The sequence below is a fragment of the Rhinoraja longicauda genome, chromosome 1 (assembly GCF_053455715.1).
Source record: "Rhinoraja longicauda isolate Sanriku21f chromosome 1, sRhiLon1.1, whole genome shotgun sequence".
NCBI classification, from domain to species: Eukaryota; Metazoa; Chordata; class Chondrichthyes; order Rajiformes; family Arhynchobatidae; genus Rhinoraja; species Rhinoraja longicauda.
Genome location: NC_135953.1, coordinates 60,665,304 through 60,684,427, shown reverse-complemented (window position 1 = coordinate 60,684,427; position 19,124 = coordinate 60,665,304). Strand labels below are relative to the sequence as shown.

Here is a 19,124-nt window from a genome sequence, read left to right as displayed (position 1 = left end):
GGAGAAGGTTTCGCAGCCTGAGGTCAAGCACCACCCGACTAAAGAACAGTTTTTTCCACCAGGCTGTCAGGATGCTGAACTCTCTCCCCTCCCTTCCTCCTCTCTCCCCTCCCTTCCTCCTCTCTCCCCTGCCCCTATGGGACCTGGACTTTAACACCCCACACACACGCACATCCAGCACCAGACACTTTAAAAAAAAAAAAAAAAAAAAAAAAAAAAATTTGAAGTGACTATATTTTATATTTTATATTTTATGTTGATTGTTGTTTGCTGTGCCTTTTGTTTTATGCACTTTGTTCCTCGGGATTGTGGGAAACGGTATTTCGATTTTCTGTCTGTGTAAACTGGCTGAGGATTGACAATAAAATTGACTTTGACTTGACTTGACTTGACTTTGATTAGGCATAGTCAGTTGATGAATATTTTTTGGTAAGACTTGCTGGTAGTGGTACAGATTTAAGACTTAGAATTTAAATGCAACCGCAAAGCAAGGAAGGATTTCTCCTCATAACAAGGAACGTAGGTCAGAAGACTCATGACAAGACGTATGATGTAAACTTCAAATTCAGTTTAATTGATCTGTAGATTGATGACCACGTGGTGTTATTGGTTATAGGCACAAGAGCTGCTTTAAATTAGTTGCATCCAAAACAAAGAAGCAATTGTTAAAAAAAAAGTTAGTCACCATCTGTTAGTTGGAGACTTGTCCTCCAAGTGGCAATGACTTCTTCCTGGTGTGTTCTGTTGACTACAGCTTCTCTTAATGCTGAATTGTGCCTTCTCTCTCAGATTCCTTACTTAAATGCTTTATTTTCTTTGATCATAAAGCAAAAAATGGTCTATTAAGCTATTATATCTCTTCAGCCTTGTTTTATTTGATATTGGGTCTGTTCCTTCTTTCTCAGGTTTGGGTACTCTTCATGTGGGACTTTCACAGAGTCATTCACCTTCGTCTGTCACTGTCTTTACTTTAGTGATAAGGCATCAAGTTCTTCCATTGTTCTATGATTCCTAATTTGGGTATTGGGAATTATTACTAGCTCCTACATTGCTTGCAGATTTAGTTAATATCATATTCCTTTGACCTTTGCATCAAAAAGATAATTTTCAAATCCACCAGGATGGCTACTGATAAGATGAGCTAATATGGAAAGTAAACCTCAGTTTTCGCGCAGCTAAAGTGTCTGACAATGGAGTGTTTAATTTGGGTCAGCCTTCCAAGGCAGAGTTTGGGTTCGGATATTTAAGCCTGACTACTCTGCAGAATTCCAAGGCATCAGTGACTACCACGAGTTGGTTTGACATTGGAAGTTTGGAGTAGGAGTCTTGAGACTGAGGGTTGGAATTCTTTGCATGCAGTTCCAGCAAATATTGGAAGTCACTGCTTCAACAGATGAAATTGTTCAGGCAAGAAGGTAGTGAGATACCAGATTTAAAATTCTGTTTCGTTTCTGTACCTCCATGATAAGTCAGCAAATTGCACTTCAGCGCACTGGACGTGGTTAAATGGAATTTTTCACTGCAAGATGGAAGCTTACATTTTACGTCAACCAAAGGGAAAACTTGTATTTTTTTTCTGCAGGTTAATTCTGAACTATTATTGCTTGACCTGAATTGTTTACTCAAGTTCAAAAAATCTTGTGCCTTCATATACTTGCATTTAAATTTACACATTATCTCGAAGGGCGATTTCAATATGCAGGTAGACTGGGGAAAATCAGTTTGTCGAGTGCCTCCGAGATGGATTCTTAGAGCAGCTTGTAATGGAGCCTACCAGAGAAAAGGCAATTCTGGATTTAGTGTTGTCCAATGAACCAGATTTGATAAGAGAACTCGAGGTAAAGGAACCGCTTGGAGATAGTGATCATAATATGATTAGTTTTAATCTGCAATTTGAGAAGGAGAAGGTTAAATCGGAGGTGTCAGTGTTGTAGTTGAACAAAGGGGACTTTGAAGGCATGAGAGAGGAGCTGGCCAGAGGATCTAGGGGGGTAGAGGAACTGAAAGAAATTTTCATTAGGCGAGAAATAGTATTGGTAGACTAATGGGACTGAAGGATGATAAATCCCCTGGGCCTGATGGTCTGCATCTCAGGGTCTTCAGGGAGGTGGCTCTAGAAATAGTGGACACATTGGTGATCATTTTCCAATGTTCACTAGATTCAGGATCAGTTCCTGTGGATTGGAGGATAACTAATGTTATCCCACTTTTCAAGAAAGGAGCGAGAGAGAAAACGGGGAATTACAGACCAGTTAGCCTGACTTCGGTGGTGGGAAAGATGCTGAAGTCAATTATTAAAGAGGTAATAACGGTGCATTTGAATAGCAGTAAAAGGATAAGTCCAAGTCAGCATGGATTTATGAAAGGGAAATCATGCTTGACTAATCTTCTGGAATTCTTTGAGGACGTCACAAGTAAAATGGATGAAGGGGAGCCAGTGGATGTAGTGTATCTAGACTTCAGAAAGCCTTTGATAATGTCACACACGGGAGATTGGTGACTAAAATGATAGCACATGGTATTGGGGGTAGGGTGTCGACATGGATAGAAAATTGGTTGGCAGACAGGAAGCAAAGAGTAGGAGTAAACGGGTCCTTTTCAGAATGGCAGGCAGTGGCGAGTAGAGTGCCGCAAGGCTCAGTATTGGGGCCGCAACTGTTTACCATATATATAAATGATTTGGAAGGGGGAATTAGAAGCAACACTAGCAAGTTTGCGGATGACACAAAGCTGGGTGGCAGTGTAAACTGTGAAGGAGGATGTTAGGAGGTTGCAAGGTGACCTGGGCGGGTTGAGTGAGTGGGCAGATGCGTGGCAGATGCAGTATAATATAGATAAATGTGAGGTTATCCACTTTGACGGCAGAAACAAGGAGGCAGATTATTATCTCAATGGAGTTAGGTTAGGTAAGGGGGAGGTACAGCGAGACCTGGGTGTCCTTGTACACCAGTCACTGAAAGTTGGCGTGCAGGTACAGCAGGCAGTGAAGAAAGCTAATGGAATGTTGGCCTTCATAACAAGAGGATTTCAGTATAGTAAAGAGGTTCTTCTGCAGTTGTATAGGGCTCTGGTAAGACCACATCTGGAGTATTGTGTACAGTTTTGGTCTCCTAATTTGAGGAAGGACATCCTTGTAATTGAGGCAGTGCAGCGTAGGTTCACGAGATTGATCCCTTGGATGGCGGGACTGTCATATGAGGAAAGATTGAAAAGACTAGGCTTGTATTCACTGGAGTTTAGAAGGACAAGAGGGGATCTTATAGAAACATATAAAATTATAAAAGGACTGGACAAGCTAGATGCAGGAAAAATGTTCCCAATGTTGGGCGAATCCAGAACCAGGGGCCACAGTCTTAGAATAAAGGGGAGGTCATTTAAAACTGAGGTGAGAAAAAACTTTTTCATCCAGAGAGTTGTGAATTTGTGGAATTCTCTGCCGCAGAGGGCAGTGGAAGCCAAATCACTGGATGTATTTAAGAGAAAGTTAGATCGAGCTCTAGGGGCTAGTGGAATCAAGGGATATGGGGAGAAGGCGGGCATGGGTTATTGATTGGGGACGATCAGCCATGATCACAGTTAATGACGGTACTGGCTCGAAGGGCCGAATGGCCTCCTCCTGCACCATCCTGGAAAGTTTCCAGTCAGGTTTCAGAGCCCACCACAGCACAGAGTCTGCCTTGTTGAAGGTACACAACGACCTGCTTCTCGCCATCGACACCGGCGACTGTGCAATCCTGCTCCTTCTCGACCTCAGCGCAGCATTCGATACAGTGGACCACACCATCCTTATTGACCGTCTCCGGTACGCGGTTGGCATTGATGGCACTGCCCTGAGCTGGTTCGCTTCGTACCTCAAAGATAGGAGTTTCGCCATCAACATAGGCAGTTATTCCTCTGCTCCAGCTAGCCTCTCCTGCGGAGTTCCACAAGGCTCCATCCTAGGCCCCATTCTCTTCTCTCTATACATGCTCCCCCTTGGCCAAATCATTCAAAGGCACGGCATTTCTTTCCACTGCTATGCCGATGACACTCAGCTTTACCTCCCTCTGAAACCCAACAACCAGTCAAATTTAAACAGCCTCTCACACTGCCTTGAGGACATAAAATGTTGGATGGCACAGAACTTCCTCCAATTAAATGAGAGCAAGTCTGAGGTCATCCTATTCGGCCCCCCCGACTCCATCAAATTGATAACAGGCAGTCTTGGAAGCCTATCCTGCCTAGTCAAACCGCATGTCAAAAACCTCGGCATGATATTTGACTCTGCATTAAAATTTGATAAGCAAGTCAACGCTGTGGTAAAAGCCAGCTTCTTCCAACTTCGAACCATAGCTAAAATCAAACCTTTCCTCAAATTCGACGACACAGAAAAAATCATTCACGCTTTCATTTCCTCCCGCCTAGACTACTGCAACTCCCTATACACTGGGATCAGCCAATCTTCCCTGTCCCGCCTGCAACTGGTCCAAAACGCCGCAGCGAGACTCCTGACGGGTACCCGTAAAAGGGACCACATCACCCCGATTCTGGCCTCTCTCCACTGGCTCCCTGTACGGTACAGAATCAACTTCAAGCTCCTCCTATTCACGTATAAAGCCCTAAATGGACACTCCCCCCCCTACATCAAAAATCTTCTAACCCCCCTCTCTAACTCCAGGTCCCTCAGATCGGCCGACTTGGGGCTATTCACTATCCCGCGGTCTAGGCTTAAACTCAGGGGTGACCGCGCTTTTGCGGTTGCAGCTCCTAGACTGTGGAACAGCATCCCTCTCCCGATCAGAACTGCCCCCTCCATCGACTCCTTTAAGTCCAGGCTCAAAACATATTTCTACTCCCTAGCGTTTGAGGCTCATTGAGGAGGCGCTGTGAACTGTTTGCGTGCTACTGTATGTTTTCATTTTTTTTTCTATTGGAACCTAATCAAATGTACAGCACTTTGGTCAACGTGGGTTGTTTTTAAATGTGCTATACAAATAAAATTGACTTGACTTGACTTGACCTACCTTCTATGTTTCTATGTAAAACTGAGTGCAAATAGATTGTCTGTTTTTCTTTTTCTTTGCAGAACTATGTAGATTATATTTCCAGGCTGTATGAAAGGGAAATTAAGGAATTCTTTGAGGTTGCAAAGATCAAAATGACTGGAACATCAAAAGAAGGAAAAAAGTTTGGTAAGTTGAACCTTCCACTTAGAAGGAATGGTCTTAAGAACTCAAGTCCTTTGTCAGTGGAAACAAATCTTGCCTTCAAATCTTACAAAATGAAGAGACTTGTAGGAAGGCAGATGTTTCTTCAGTGACATTTATGTTTTTATTAGTCTTCCTTTTGCTGTGTGATGCGATTTCATTGTTTAATTATTCTGAGGGATATTTGTATTTTTTCTTGATTACTTATCAGTTTTTACAATATCTGTTTAAATTGACTTAAAATCTGACACTATGAATAAACGCAAGTTTAGAAATTAGATATGGATTCAGCTGAATAGTTAAATATTGAGTAATGTTTATGTAGCAAAACAGAGAAATAGAATAGTCATGTTTTATATGAGTTATCTTTAATTCAATGTTGCAAATCTGTTACCTCATCTTTTATTTATTTATGAATCAAAGTAGATTAATATGATATGATTCAACTCGTTGTGTTTTAAGCCAAATCAGTCTAAACTTTCAGGATATTTCTGTTCATTTGGTCATATTATTTCTACTAATTTCTCATTACAATCGTGCCTGTGTAGATTGTGAATAAACAAATTATTTTTGCAGTAGTGTAATTCTGCTACAGTTCTAATGATTTCTATAAGTTCATTGCCACAGTTAAATATTTTGACTTTTTTTCTGAATTTGAGTGGTGGTGCAATGGACTTTGCTTAATTTTGGTTAAAATCTGTAAAGATTTATTAAGAAGAAAAAAAGAATGAAATGTAGCCAAATTCAGCAGGTTGATATTTAAACCAAATTGAATTTGCTGTAAAAATGTTTGACCTTACAAATTGTATTTTTATTCCTATCAAGTGAGTTGCCTTTTAGGTTTCAGTGGTTGAAGAAAATCAATATCAGACATGTTTGTAATTACATGTTTCTAAGATTAGTAATTAAGTAATGTTAAGAATGTTTTGGCTATTTTGATTGGGAGTCATTTCCAAGATAAATGAATGCTAATCAATCAGAATTATAGCCTTGGTTTAAATCCTGTTCTCTTTGCTGGCTCATTTGTACTTACTCCCCATGGTCTGCTTGCTTTTCGTAGTAATCTGCCTTCCTCTGCTTTATATGTTTATCAGCTCAAAACCTAACTACCAAACTTTAACAAGTCACATTGTTGCCCTTAGAACAACAAATATTCTCCTGGCTCTTCTTGTCACTCTCCTGATAATTTTAAATTGATAATCCTCCTAGTCCTCATTGCTGAATATTCTGTACAAATTAAGTTTGCCAAATAATTTTTTTTATATATTGTCAAAATGGTCCAATGAAAATGGATTTAGAACCCCAATTCTCAACTGTAACTCATTTTCTTATCCCCAGAATTAGCCTAGTGATCAACACCATGTAATTCCCTCAGATATCAAGTGGAAGAGTTAAACCGTTGGGTTTTCTATAGTGAAATATGTCTGAGGTTGTACTGCAGGCAGGAATTTTGTGAGTTTTCATCTATAGGAAATAAAGCTGTTGGGTCACTTAATCTTTTCAGAAGGTCAAGAAAGCAAATGCAGTATTGAGCTGTAATTCTAATGATTCTGATTTGGAATGAAGCTATTTTCAGATTGCTGTGTTCATTTTTGTCACCATTGCAAAAAAAAAAAGGAGAATTATTATAGAAATTTGAAGTGAGAATCACAAGACTGATTAAAGTAATGTTGATTATTCACAAAATGCTGGAGTAACTCAGCAGGTCAGGCAGCATCTCAGGAGAGAAGGGTGACGTTTCGGGTCGAGACCCTTCTTCAGACTGAATACCTTTGATTTGTACCAGCATCTGCAGTTATTTTCTTACACTTAAAGTAATGTTGATGGTCATCTCACCGAAGGGAAAGCTGGAGGAGGTAGTCATGATTTTAAGGGATAGGTTTACATTTATTTTTGTCACGTGTTACAGTGAACATCTTTATTTTGCATGCTATCCAAACAGATCAGATATTCTTTTATAAATGTAGTCAGGTTGAACTTGAGTACAATTGGTAGAGCAAAGGGGAAGATTCAGAGTGCAGAATATAGCTCTCAGCATTGTAACAAATCAGTTCCTTACACATAGATGGATATCTTCATGCCGTACCATAGGTGAATCTGTCAGAAGCCAGACTGGCAGTTTGGTATTAAGGAAGTCAAGGAGTCAAAGGAAATATGTATATATTATGTGTATGGATGTGGCAATTGGAAATAAGAAGGAGTTAGTGATAGTGAAATAGAAAACCATTACAGAGTTTATAAAATGATCAGATTTATTAGGAAATACAGAGAAGATTGTTGTTTAATATTAATTTGTCTTTGGTTAGACAAAAGGGTGTTTTTCCAAATCTTCACAATTCACTTCTCCAAAACCCATGTTCATCTTGAAAACCTCTTAAAATCTCCCTCTGGATCTTTAGTTTAGTACCCCAGGTCTTCCCTGAAGATAGTTGTAATATAAGTAATGTGAATTTGTCAGGATAATACCTGTTAAAAGTAAACGAGAGAATTAGTACATCTACTGTACTTAGTGTGCTTTGCCTATATGTAAAGTAATATATGATGTGTCTTGCATGTGCATCTCTTTCTGCCTAGTATCTAACAAATGTGATTCTTCTGCACCATTTGTGCCAAAAGCATACATCTTAACCTATCTTTGTGTTTTGATGCCTGCAATCTAATCCCGTGCAGCCACATTACCTCGAAAAGAGAGTGCTGTCAAACAGGATATAGAAAGTAAGTATTGCTTCCTTTGCAAGCTGCTGCCTAATAACCTTAATGGAAACATTAACAGCTCAATCATGTTTAACAATATTCATTATTGCTAAATTGGAGGTTTACAAACTTGATTTAAAATAATTCTGTGAAAGTTCATTATCTTTAAAAATATATATATATATAAATTATGCTTTTTTGGACGATAAAAAAGTTGACCTTTTAATATATGGTGTATTATTTCAATCCAGCCACTCCACTTTCCTCCCATGTTAAAATGCATGTAAATTAGTTGTTTATATTAGACTACCATGGTGCAGGAAGAAATTTGCCCATTAGGTTTACAACATGGTAAGGCAATTAGCAAATCTTTATTTTTATGTATGTCTGTGCCTTGCAATAATCTTGCATGAATTGAACAAACTAAGCACAACTTCTGATAATCATGGGCCCCAAGTTGATTCCTGGTGCTTTGGAAAATAAAATTGTTACGGCATTAGATATGGAAGCTTTCTTCTGAAAGTCGTTCGAATAATATTTAGTGTAAGTATTTACAGGCATTTTAACTTTTTCATTGTCAACCAAAACATTTTATGACCAGTTAATGCTTAAAATAACCATCTCTTTTTCAATGGAAAAAGGCTTTGTTAAAAAAACTTGGAAAAAAATCAGTTCCTTGTGGATTCTAATTTAGAGATTTAAAAAACAGTTGGATCACAATATGTTTTTGCTATAGTACTAAACTATACAAAAATTGGGGGGGTTTTCGGTATTGACAGTTGTATTTGATTATTAAAGGTATGTTTTGAATATTTCATGAATTAATTTACAACTAAAATCAGGCTGTTCCAAATCTTTTAAATTAATATTGTAAAGGGTTCTTAGTTTTAATAGGTTATCTGGCCTGTCCTGTTGAACAGTAATGCTCCTGGCATGAGCTAGGTTTTAAACATTAGAAGATTAAAAGTATCTCAGATAAGCACTTAAAAGTGGAATGAACTGCTTTTGTGTCTTTGAAATTGGTCTTAATCCCCCTTGGTCTCATAAAATATAACAGAGCTTTTGTACCTGTTAATGCTCTGTTTAATACAACATTTATCTTTGGTTGTATCCACCCCATAGAGCAATTTGTTTACATCACACATGTATGAAAAAAAATTTGGATCTAAAACTTCCAAACAGAGGACTAGACGAATTTGTGAAATTGACAGTGAAAACAATTGAAGTGATTCTACAGATATAATTCTTAACTGGAAGACGGAGGTCTGCAACACGCATTCCCAACACAGTGGGCCAGACGCACACACACATTTCCATTTTGAAGTGTTCCCTAGAGAAAATATAAATACTACTAATGATATTGAACAAAATTTTGGTGGAAAATCAATAATTGGTGGAAAATGTTCTTTTATCTGTCACATGTTATCATTTGCATGTAATGATGCTTATGGAAAGCTGGGACTGGCTAAATTGTTCTTGCAGAGATCTTGTGTAGGTTATTTGAGCTAAATGATGCCACAATACCATGATTCCCAGTATTTCTGTTTTATTTTGTTTTCTGAAAAGATCCATTTGTCTTTTGCATGTTTTCAATACAATGCCCATATTCCCATCTTTTTTTTTAATAAGAAAGGCCATTTAGTGCACGTTTGGCTCAGTCATGGTACTCCACTCACTTGAGTCAAAAGGCTGAGCGTTTAAACCTTACTGCAGTGATGTGAATACATAATCCAGGCTCTGTCTCTTCAGTATTGAGGAGTGCTGCAATGCTGACATACCACCTTTTACAATGAGATGTTAAGCCAAGGCTTCATTCATCATTTTGGATGGATGCAAAAGATCTGAAGGCCTCGCTTTTAATTTAAAAAAAGTAATCTAGCTCTCCAAATCTTGCAGGATATGTATTCGTAAGTTAACATCACCAAAATAAATTACGACACAAAGTGCTAGGGCAGCTTCTCTGGAGAATGTGGTTTGGTGACATTTTGGGTTGGGACCCTTTTTTAGTGTGAAAAAGGGTCCCGGCCCAAAAAGTCACCTTTCCATGTTCTCCAGAAATGTTGCCTGGCCTGCTGAGTTACTCCAACACCTTGTGCATTTTTGTAAACCAGTGTCTGCAGTTCCTTGTTTCCATTAAAGTAAATGATTCAGCTATTTGTGTCAGATTTTGCCGAGTACAAATTGATTGTCCTATTTTTCCTTCTATCATGGTAACATTGGTGCAAAATATTTTCAGATGTCATGAATGCTGCCCTATTAATACACGTTTTTGTTTTAACCAAATATAAATACATGTTGCTCTTTGCTTTTAGTCCAATTGTTAATATGTAGACTGGAACTAAGTGTAGACTTTTTGAGAGTGAACTTCTACATCAGATCATCATGACTTGATAATTTGTAACACCATAAAATTATTAAATAACAAACTCAAAATAAATTGTCTTCCAGTTAACGAGAGAGATCATTAAAACGACACTGTGGCCAGCAAGGTATACACTGTGGAACTTTACCGTAAAGTCAGCATTGTTTAGAAATATATTGTAGGCTGAGGTGAAGGTAACTTGCTCCATATCAATAAAGGACACTGGTAAGAAAGAAGTGAATGTAACGTCCACAATACGAAAACCAGTAAGATGTTTAAGTTGCTTTCACCCCTCACCTTAGTGCATTTCAGTCCTGCAGAAATGTGAGGAAGCAGTGTATAAATTGTGTTGGTATTTCTGATTCTTAAATAGTGTTATTAAAACTGGTTAATACCATTCAAAGCACTCTTCCCAAAATTAACTTTTAGTCATTTCAAAGTACAATCACCTCATTGCCTGTACCCATAGAGAATTGATTTGAGAATTCCCAATCAACCATTAGTTACTAGGTAGAGACATGTACCTTAAAGATGGGGGTTGGATTATCAAACCAGGATGAAAGATTAGAGCGAGATTCTGATGTGCTATGCTGTCTTTGATACTGTAATTTTTTATTCTACCTCAACTTCCATAAACAGTGACTTTCCAACCCTTCCTTTAGCATTGAGGCTTTTATTTTTTTATTCTGCTCAAATTAAGTTGTCTTTTTGGTTGCCATTTTGGAAAAACATCTGTTAGCTTTCGTAGAGATGAGCCTCAGTACAACAGCATCGGATAAAGATTGTTTTTGTATGGCTCCACGGCCTCGTGCCTTTCTTAAGAATCATTCTACTGGCAATGTTTATTTTGGATGTATAGATTACACTGAATTAGGAAAAGCTGACAATGTATGCTTTCAGATTTATGAAAAGAATTGGCACAGAGTATGAATTGTTATATGCTTAGGAATCTGTCGATAAAGGTCCTAAAGGCTCTGCTTTATTTACAAAAATGTTAAAAGAAACCTGCATTTGCAGGAAATCTGGAATAAAACCAGAAAATGTCAGAAACATTCAACACGTGAGACAACGTCTATGAAAAGGGAAACAGGGTTGATGTTTTCCCATAGTTCCTTCATTTTATCATTTTATTTTCCTCGCCCCTATCGGCCACTTAAACCAACTTACTTCCCCTCTTTCCCTGTTCTGCCAAAGGATCTTAAACCTGAGACTTTCTCTTTTCACAGATGCTGCCTGACCTGCCAACTATTTCCAGCATTAATTTCTTTTCTTTCAGATTTACAGCTTCTGCATTTTTTGGTTTTATTTCCATCAAGAAAATCTTTTTAACTCTGAATATTAAGAATTGACTAGATTTAGGTTTGTAAATTTAACACGAACAGCTCTCTTCAAAGTGTAATTAATGTTCTCAGTTCTTCGACAAAGTTGAGTTTCGCTTGTATGAATGGGATTTTCTCAACATTAAGTTGTTTGGTGATTTTAATTTTGGTTCAATGAATTAATGAATACTCTTTACTAAAAACCATAAACTCTGCATAAAACTAATTGTCTCGGAAAAAATATCTTCCACTTCATTTGAGTTATTTTTGAGTATATATATTGAGTATGCAGCTGTGCTAAATTTTACGTAGCTGGCAGTGAGCAGTCATGCATGCTGAACAATCTTGGGTAACTGGGTATGTTGAATTATCATCTAAAATTCCAATGAAGATTGTGGCACTGAATTTCAATGTCTGATATTCTAACCACAAGACTAATGTTTGAATACGGCACATTTTGAGACCCGAGTGCAGTATAATGTTGGTATCGTTAACTTAGATTTATTGGCCTGCAGGTCTTCATGGAAGTTCTGGAAAGCTTACAGGTTCTACCTCAAGCCTCAACAAGTTGTCTGTTCAGGGATCAGGAAATCGCCGCTCTCAATCATCCTCGCTGCTTGACATGGGGAACATGTCTGCCTCAGACCTCGATGTAGCTGATAGAACCAAATTTGATAAGGTGTGCAACATAGTTAACATAATGAATACTTGGTTTTTCAGAAGTTATTTTGTGTAGTGTTTGAACCAAAATACAACATGCATGGGTGTTATTAAAATGCTATTATTAGATGCTTCTATTGAATGGTTTAAGGCCTGTAAGGGTGGTTTAAAAATTAAAAATCCAGCCTCTGAATTCAGATTTTTTAAAATATTATGACATATAAATAAGTAAGAGAGAAAAGTAAAATACTCATTTCATATACCCTCAAGTTCATGGTTATTCGTGAATAAGCTAATTTCATTGAGAATAAATACGGACCACGATTTCTTAAAAGAAAGACGCAATCCTGGCTGTACATAGAAAATAAAAACAAATGCTGGAAATATATGACGAAAATCAAAGACCGTAAACAATTCTCTCTACTGATGATGCCAGATTTGAGTACGATTGCAATTTTTCTCAGTCTTGTTCAAGATGTGAATTTTGAATACTTTCATATTGAAAAGTGTGACAATACAAAATGCTTTATCCCACTCTTGTAGGTACTTGGCATAGCCAGATTAAAATGTACATTAAATTTGTTTTTGCAATGTTTATTGCTTATCTGGCAGGCTTATATTACAATATATCCAGCTGTTGTAAATAGTTAATGCTGTTTACTTCATTAGCGGTAAAGTGTCTTTGGATTTCCGGAGGTTGAGAAAGGTTTTTTGTATCCATTTTCTGAAGAGAGATGATTTTCAACTCTAGTTGTGCATCTGTCAAAATGTACTTGTAAAAGTAGATGATAAACCACCAAAGTTGCTTAGTAGGCCATCAAACTTTCAAAACTTCAGGAAACTTCCTTTTCTCCAGAGATACCGCCTGACCTGCTGAGTTACTCCAGCATTTTGTGTCTGTCTACAGGAAATCCTAAGTCACTTGACTTGCATGACTGGAAAACTGCAAAATCAGGCTGCCCAAATGGTACAATCTGTAGAACATAGCCTTCTCAGAATGCACTTTTATGTATCTTTCAAAACCTTGGTATTTTATAGCCAATTAAGACACAAAATGCTGGACTAACAGCGGGACAGGCAGCATCTCTGGAGAGAAGGAATGGGTGATGTTTCGGGTCGGGTCTGAAGAAGGGTCTCGACCCGAAAATTCACCCATTCCTTTTCTCCAGAGATGCTGCCTGTCCCGTTAAGTTACTCCAGCATTTTGTGTCTATCATCGGTTTAAAACAGCATCTGCAGGTCCTTCCCACACTTATAGCCAATTAAGATATTTTAAACTATTGTCACTGTTGCAATGTAGAAAATGCAACTGAATGAATGAATAGGTTTATTGGCCAAGTATGTGCATATACAAGGAATGTATGCTCACAAATGACAACACAAACACACAGTTAACAATTAAGAATAAAGCATAACCACATCAAAACAATAAGGATACAACATTACGGTCTAAATATGTGGGTGAAAATAAACCAGAGCAAAAATGAGACTACAGACTTTGGTTATTGAATAGAACTACTACTCGTGTAACAAAGCTGTTTTTATGTCTGGCTGTGGCTGCTTTGACAGTCCGGAGTCACCTTCCAGAGGGAAGTGCTTCAAAAATTTTGTGTCCAGGGTGAGAGGGGTCAGAGATGACCTTGCCTACTTGCTTCCTGGCCCTTGTAGTGTACAGTTCGTCAATGGGGGGAAGGTTGCAGCGAACAACCTTCTCAGCTGATCGAACGATCCGTTGCAGCCTCCGGATGTCGTGCTTGATGGCTGAGCCAGACCATGATGGAGAAGGTGAGGACGGACTCAATGATAGCAGTATAGAATTGGACCATCATTGCCTGTGGCAGATTGTGTTTCCTCAGTTGCCGCAGGAAGTACATCCTCTGTTGGGCCTTTTTGACTGTGAACTTATTTCACAGATAATTTTGCAAGGATGGCATTCATCTGGGACATACATGTTATTTGTTTCAATGATGCATGTGGAACGACATTCAACCTGAATTGATTTGTAGTAATAATAAATACCTTGCTCTGAAGATCAGAAAAATTCTGCCATGTGGAGAAAAGTATTATTTTCAAACCATAGGTTCAGTAAAGATGATATTTAATATTAATTGTTATTGATCAGTAAATTCTCTTCAGATTACATGACGCATGGCTGAAAAGATGTGTGTTATGAATCTTTACGATGCAACTAAATACTGTTTCCTTTCATGCAGATTTTTGAGCAGGTCCTGAGTGAGTTAGAGCCTCTGTGTTTGGCTGAACAAGACTTCATCAGCAAATTCTTCAAGCTACAACAAAGTCCAGCTTTACCAGGATTAGTGGTGGTATAATGTTCATATTCTACATAGCTAAATAAGTTTATCTGTAACTGTGTAAAGAGAGCCCAGACTGGAAATTGAGTGGCATAAGTGAAGGTTTATTAGTGGGGAAATGGATGAAAGGATCAGAAATATTTTGCTGGAGAGTGGCGGGTGTGGGAGATGCTTGCTTGGTGGATCTGTAACCATTGGGTTGGATGTGAAAGCGCTGCTGGACAAGGGGTAAGGGAGGATGAGGCTGAGCAGTTGATTTAAGGATATTACTTGAATCTATCCAAGTCAGATTCCCAACATCGGATGGTGCAACCTGGGAAGTGGTATCCATTGGGTTTCATTGTGCATTATCATGCTAGGTGTTCAATGGCACAGAGAAAAAAAAAATGGAATCCGCAACTCACAGTTAGTCCCCATTTTCTCTTACGATTAAAATTGATTCAAATGATGCACAAAAATATGGGTCGGAGAAGAAACAATAATCCCTGGATTATTGTTATGATGATTCATAATATAAATTAATTGTGATAGTTTTAATATTTGACCCAAAATGCTTTTATCCAATTCAATACAGTGGTCCTAATGAAAATTGCAACCTCCAGTCAGACTGCGGTAGATAAGAAAGCTAAATACATGTTGAAAGCAGCACTTTGTTCGTCACTGTGTATCTTGAATTCTTCAGGATTGTCTTTGAAATGAATGAAGAATTTATTAAAGACTAACTATTTTAACAGTTAATATGTTCCATTTCCTTTTAAGAAGAGCTTAGTGATATTGGCTTTTATGGACAATGTATTTCCTCTATTATATAAGTTGTTTGAAACCATTAAAATTGCATTGCTCGTCGATAAAGATAGCGCCATGTAATCATTCATATGAATAATAAAGCTTTACTGGAAGTTCGGTTAAGACATTTAAACTGATGTTACACCATCAGTTATAAATGCTTGGGAAAAAGGGAATAATATGTGCTACCAACTTTATACTTGAGTCAGTTTTAGCATGTTTGATCAGCCCAAAACTTTAACCCTATATTTAATCATATGAACTGACAAGACAATTCATTCTTAGTCTGTGAGAACAAACCTTTTTTATGCAATGAGTGATATGAGACTGTAATGCAATGCCAGGATTTCGACAGGAGGTAGATTCAACTGTGGTGTTCAGAAGAAATTTGGATAGATGCTTTAAAGGAAAGAGCTTGCATAATTATGGGAACATGGTAATGGAGTCGGTGCTAAATGTACTGCACTTGCATTAAACCCGTGCAGAGTCCAGGGGCAAAATATCCTTTTCTGTGATCTTCCTGTCCACGACATTCTCCACCCCTCATTCCCCACTCACATCTGATTTGCTGTAAATACTGACAATCTTCCTAGATTGTGTCAATGAAAGTGTTGGAAGACCAGGTCAGTGAACCAGAATTGGTTTGAAGCATTTCTCCATTCAAAATGTGTAAAAAACAAGATGTCCACCTCCTTTCTCAAGCAGCATTGTTCATTGCTTTAACACAGGTTATCCGTCCATTCTTGTCAACCTAGAATGATCTTGGACAGAAGGAATGCAGAGAAATTTATTTATCTATCAAAACTTAAGTGTCAATACTTAAATATTTTTAAATACTTAAATATTATAGGGCACATGAAGTGTCCTATAAGTGCCCTGTGCCCTAAAAGAAATATGAATTATTTTATCACCCAAAGCCCCATTTGTTCTATAAATAATATTTTTCAAGTATATATTATCACCATGACAGTAGCTACTACTGAAACTTAACATATTGTGAGGTTTCCTCAAGTTTTCACCCGTCCCATAGTACCACATGCCTATAATATACTTTATAAAGCTAAATATATAAATTCACTACTCTTGGCTCGTAGAGAAGCCTTCACAGATTATGCCACATTTATTTGGTAAATCATACAATAGGAATGTTACTTCGATTTAAAGAGGAAAATTATGTATTAAAAATATCTTCTAATAAATAGCAGTTTACACAGACAAATTCTTGTACTATATTTAGACTTCTGATTCAAACTGGCTTGCATTCATCTGAGTGGAATTAATTGGTTTGCATTAGATGAATACAAAGCATCGGGAGTTTTAAAATATGCACTTTATTTGTGACTAAATTTGTGTACAAATGGATAATTGAGCAAATGGAAAGTCAATGGAAGCTCTTGGGAGTGAGTACTGTGATACTGGCACAGTCTTAGCACAAGCTGACTTGCCGGGCATGTCCTGTACCCCTGCATTTCACCACTCCTACATTCCTACGTCTGAGTTCTCATTTTCTAGGTGCCCTCCCTTCAGAGCTTTAGTGAACAAAGTGCCATGTTTTCCTTTCCCAGCTGCCCCCAATAACTGATCAACCCAAATGAAATTGTTTTCAGCATATCCCACAGTAACCCTGACCTAGCCCTTTGAGATATTCCCTGTACCATTCAAAGCCTCCTCATCCTTCATACAGCTCAATATTAACATAATTGTTCACTTTCTCAGTTCAAGGGCCTTCAATCTGAAATGGTCTCTCTGACTGCCTCAGTGTTTCCAGCATTTTCCGTTTTATTTCAAATATGCAACATCTGCTATTTTTTGGTTTTCATTCATTGTCAGTTGCAATTGCTAATAAAGTTGAAAGTAACAATACAGTGGGATAAAATGTGTTTAGTTCCTATTGGGGAATATATTTAATCAATTTCAGAAAGTTAAGGTTAGATTTAATTATGTATTTGTTAAATTAGCAAGCAATTCATTACAATTGTTTGTAATGCACTGACTTGAATTCTATTAAAATTAGTCTAATTGAAATGAGATGTTGCACCTTAAAGTTAATTTGTGTTTTATTCTTTACAGCAGACAGACTCTAATGAGGTGGATGGAGGATTTCTGTCTCGGCCACATAATCTTTTAGGAGACAAGTTCTTGGTACCATCTGAGTAAGTTATGCAATTTATTGAAAATTACCCAGGACTGGTGATTTATTGAACACAATTTTCAGAGACCAGGGATCAGAGATATTAGGCGGATAAAGAAGTAAAACATTTAAAGTGGCCACATTGAATGAATATTTTCATGTACCTCATTAAACAGAAATACCAAAACATCTTATTAATTGTAATAATTTGATTATTTACTTGCACGTATGTCCTTTAATTTGTAAAAAAACTCATAATAGTCCCAGGCCCCTGATTGTAACAGTGTAGGTAAATTGCCCTTTGTAAAATTGTCCCTAATCTGTAACTAATGTGCAAATTAGTTACTGGCTTTTTGAAAGTTTAGCAATCTACTTTGCAATGGGCTAGTTTTTTTTATAACATGTAGCTATCACAATCAATGTTGTAATTTTCTCTTTCCTGCACATTACTTCAGAAGCTTGAAGACCTAGATTAGATGTTGTTGAATTATAATAAAATAACGGGCAAAATGAAGCCATCACAGGCCACTTTTCTGGTATTTCATACAGAAGGGCTTGAATTTACAAATTAGGGTTTCAAACTGTAGTTTAAAGCTTGACCTCACACTTACTGAAGCTGAATAATCGGCTCCATTCATGCGCCTGTATCCTCAACATGCACTACTTTGTGCAGACAACTGAAAACCATATTCAGTGTAGACAAATCTACAATTACAAATCTATATTACTTCTGCTTTATTTCAGTCTTGCATTCTTTGGCATCAAGTTTCTTGATGACCTTTTTAAGGTTGAGTAAAACAATCCATGAAATATAGCAAAATTGCAGTTTCAACTAACGTGAGATTTCCTATCCAGTTCTGTAGAAGTACAAAATGGTTGGTTGTACCTGGAACCAATGGAGATCAAAACTCTCTCTGAAAATCAAACAAAGCTGCTAATCAGTCTGAAGAAGGGTCTCTACCCAAAACGTCACCCATTCCTTCTCTCCAGAGATGCTGCCTGTCCCGCTGAGCTACTCCAGCATTTTGTGTCCTTCGATTTAAACCAGCAACTGCAGTTCTTTCATACTGCTAATCAGACAAATAGATAATGTGTTTCCTGGGTTTGTATACTCAAATTAGTAGAAGTTTCTCATAAATCCATTTATCACAGTTGTAAATCTGTATTCAAATTAACTAATCACTAGAAGCACAAAGGAAATTATGGTGCCAAATAATTGTCAACTCAAGCTTGTCTATTTTTATAAGGCCCAATTTAACTGTATTTGCATGGGAACTATCTCTTTTAAAGGAAAACAACATCCTTAAACTCATCTGCAGTGCCTTTTGTTTTTTAACATGAACACTGACAATCAGCAAAATGTAATGTGACTGCCAGATTTCTGTACATTTTAAAGCTGAAGCAAACTCTTATTTTTCATAATTCTAGCTCATCGGCAAATATAATATTTTTAAATTGGTGAATTAACTCTGCTCTCTTAGGGTACTTTTTTGGATTTGATTTGCAATTCATCTTGGTCGTTTTTCAGATTCTACTCTACTACAGTGATTACAGTACATTTGTACAGTATAGTAAACCTGGGTTTCCTTTGCGTGCTCCAGTTTCCTCCTTTATCCCAAAGATGCGGATATGTAAGTAAATTGCCCTCTGTAAAATTGCCCTTAATCTGTAGGG

The 19,124-nt window shown here is 37.5% G+C and overlaps 1 protein-coding gene across 7 annotated transcripts in view; it reads left to right on the top strand.

The window, feature by feature from the left end:
• exoc1 (exocyst complex component 1) overlaps positions 1-19,124 on the top strand; it is a 66,442-nt gene that overhangs the window by 39,001 nt on the left and 8,317 nt on the right. For 4 of the 7 annotated variants that reach the window (XM_078398480.1, XM_078398457.1, XM_078398473.1 and 1 more), the window contains 5 exons: positions 5,066-5,171; positions 7,857-7,901; positions 12,077-12,240; positions 14,435-14,545; positions 17,390-17,472. In XM_078398480.1, coding sequence (XP_078254606.1) covers positions 5,066-5,171; positions 7,857-7,901; positions 12,077-12,240; positions 14,435-14,545; positions 17,390-17,472 — 509 coding nt within the window. The remainder of the gene's footprint in view (positions 1-5,065; positions 5,172-7,856; positions 7,902-12,076; positions 12,241-14,434; positions 14,546-17,389; positions 17,473-19,124) is intronic. The other 3 variants (XM_078398497.1, XM_078398489.1, XM_078398464.1) reach the window with 1 other exon arrangement.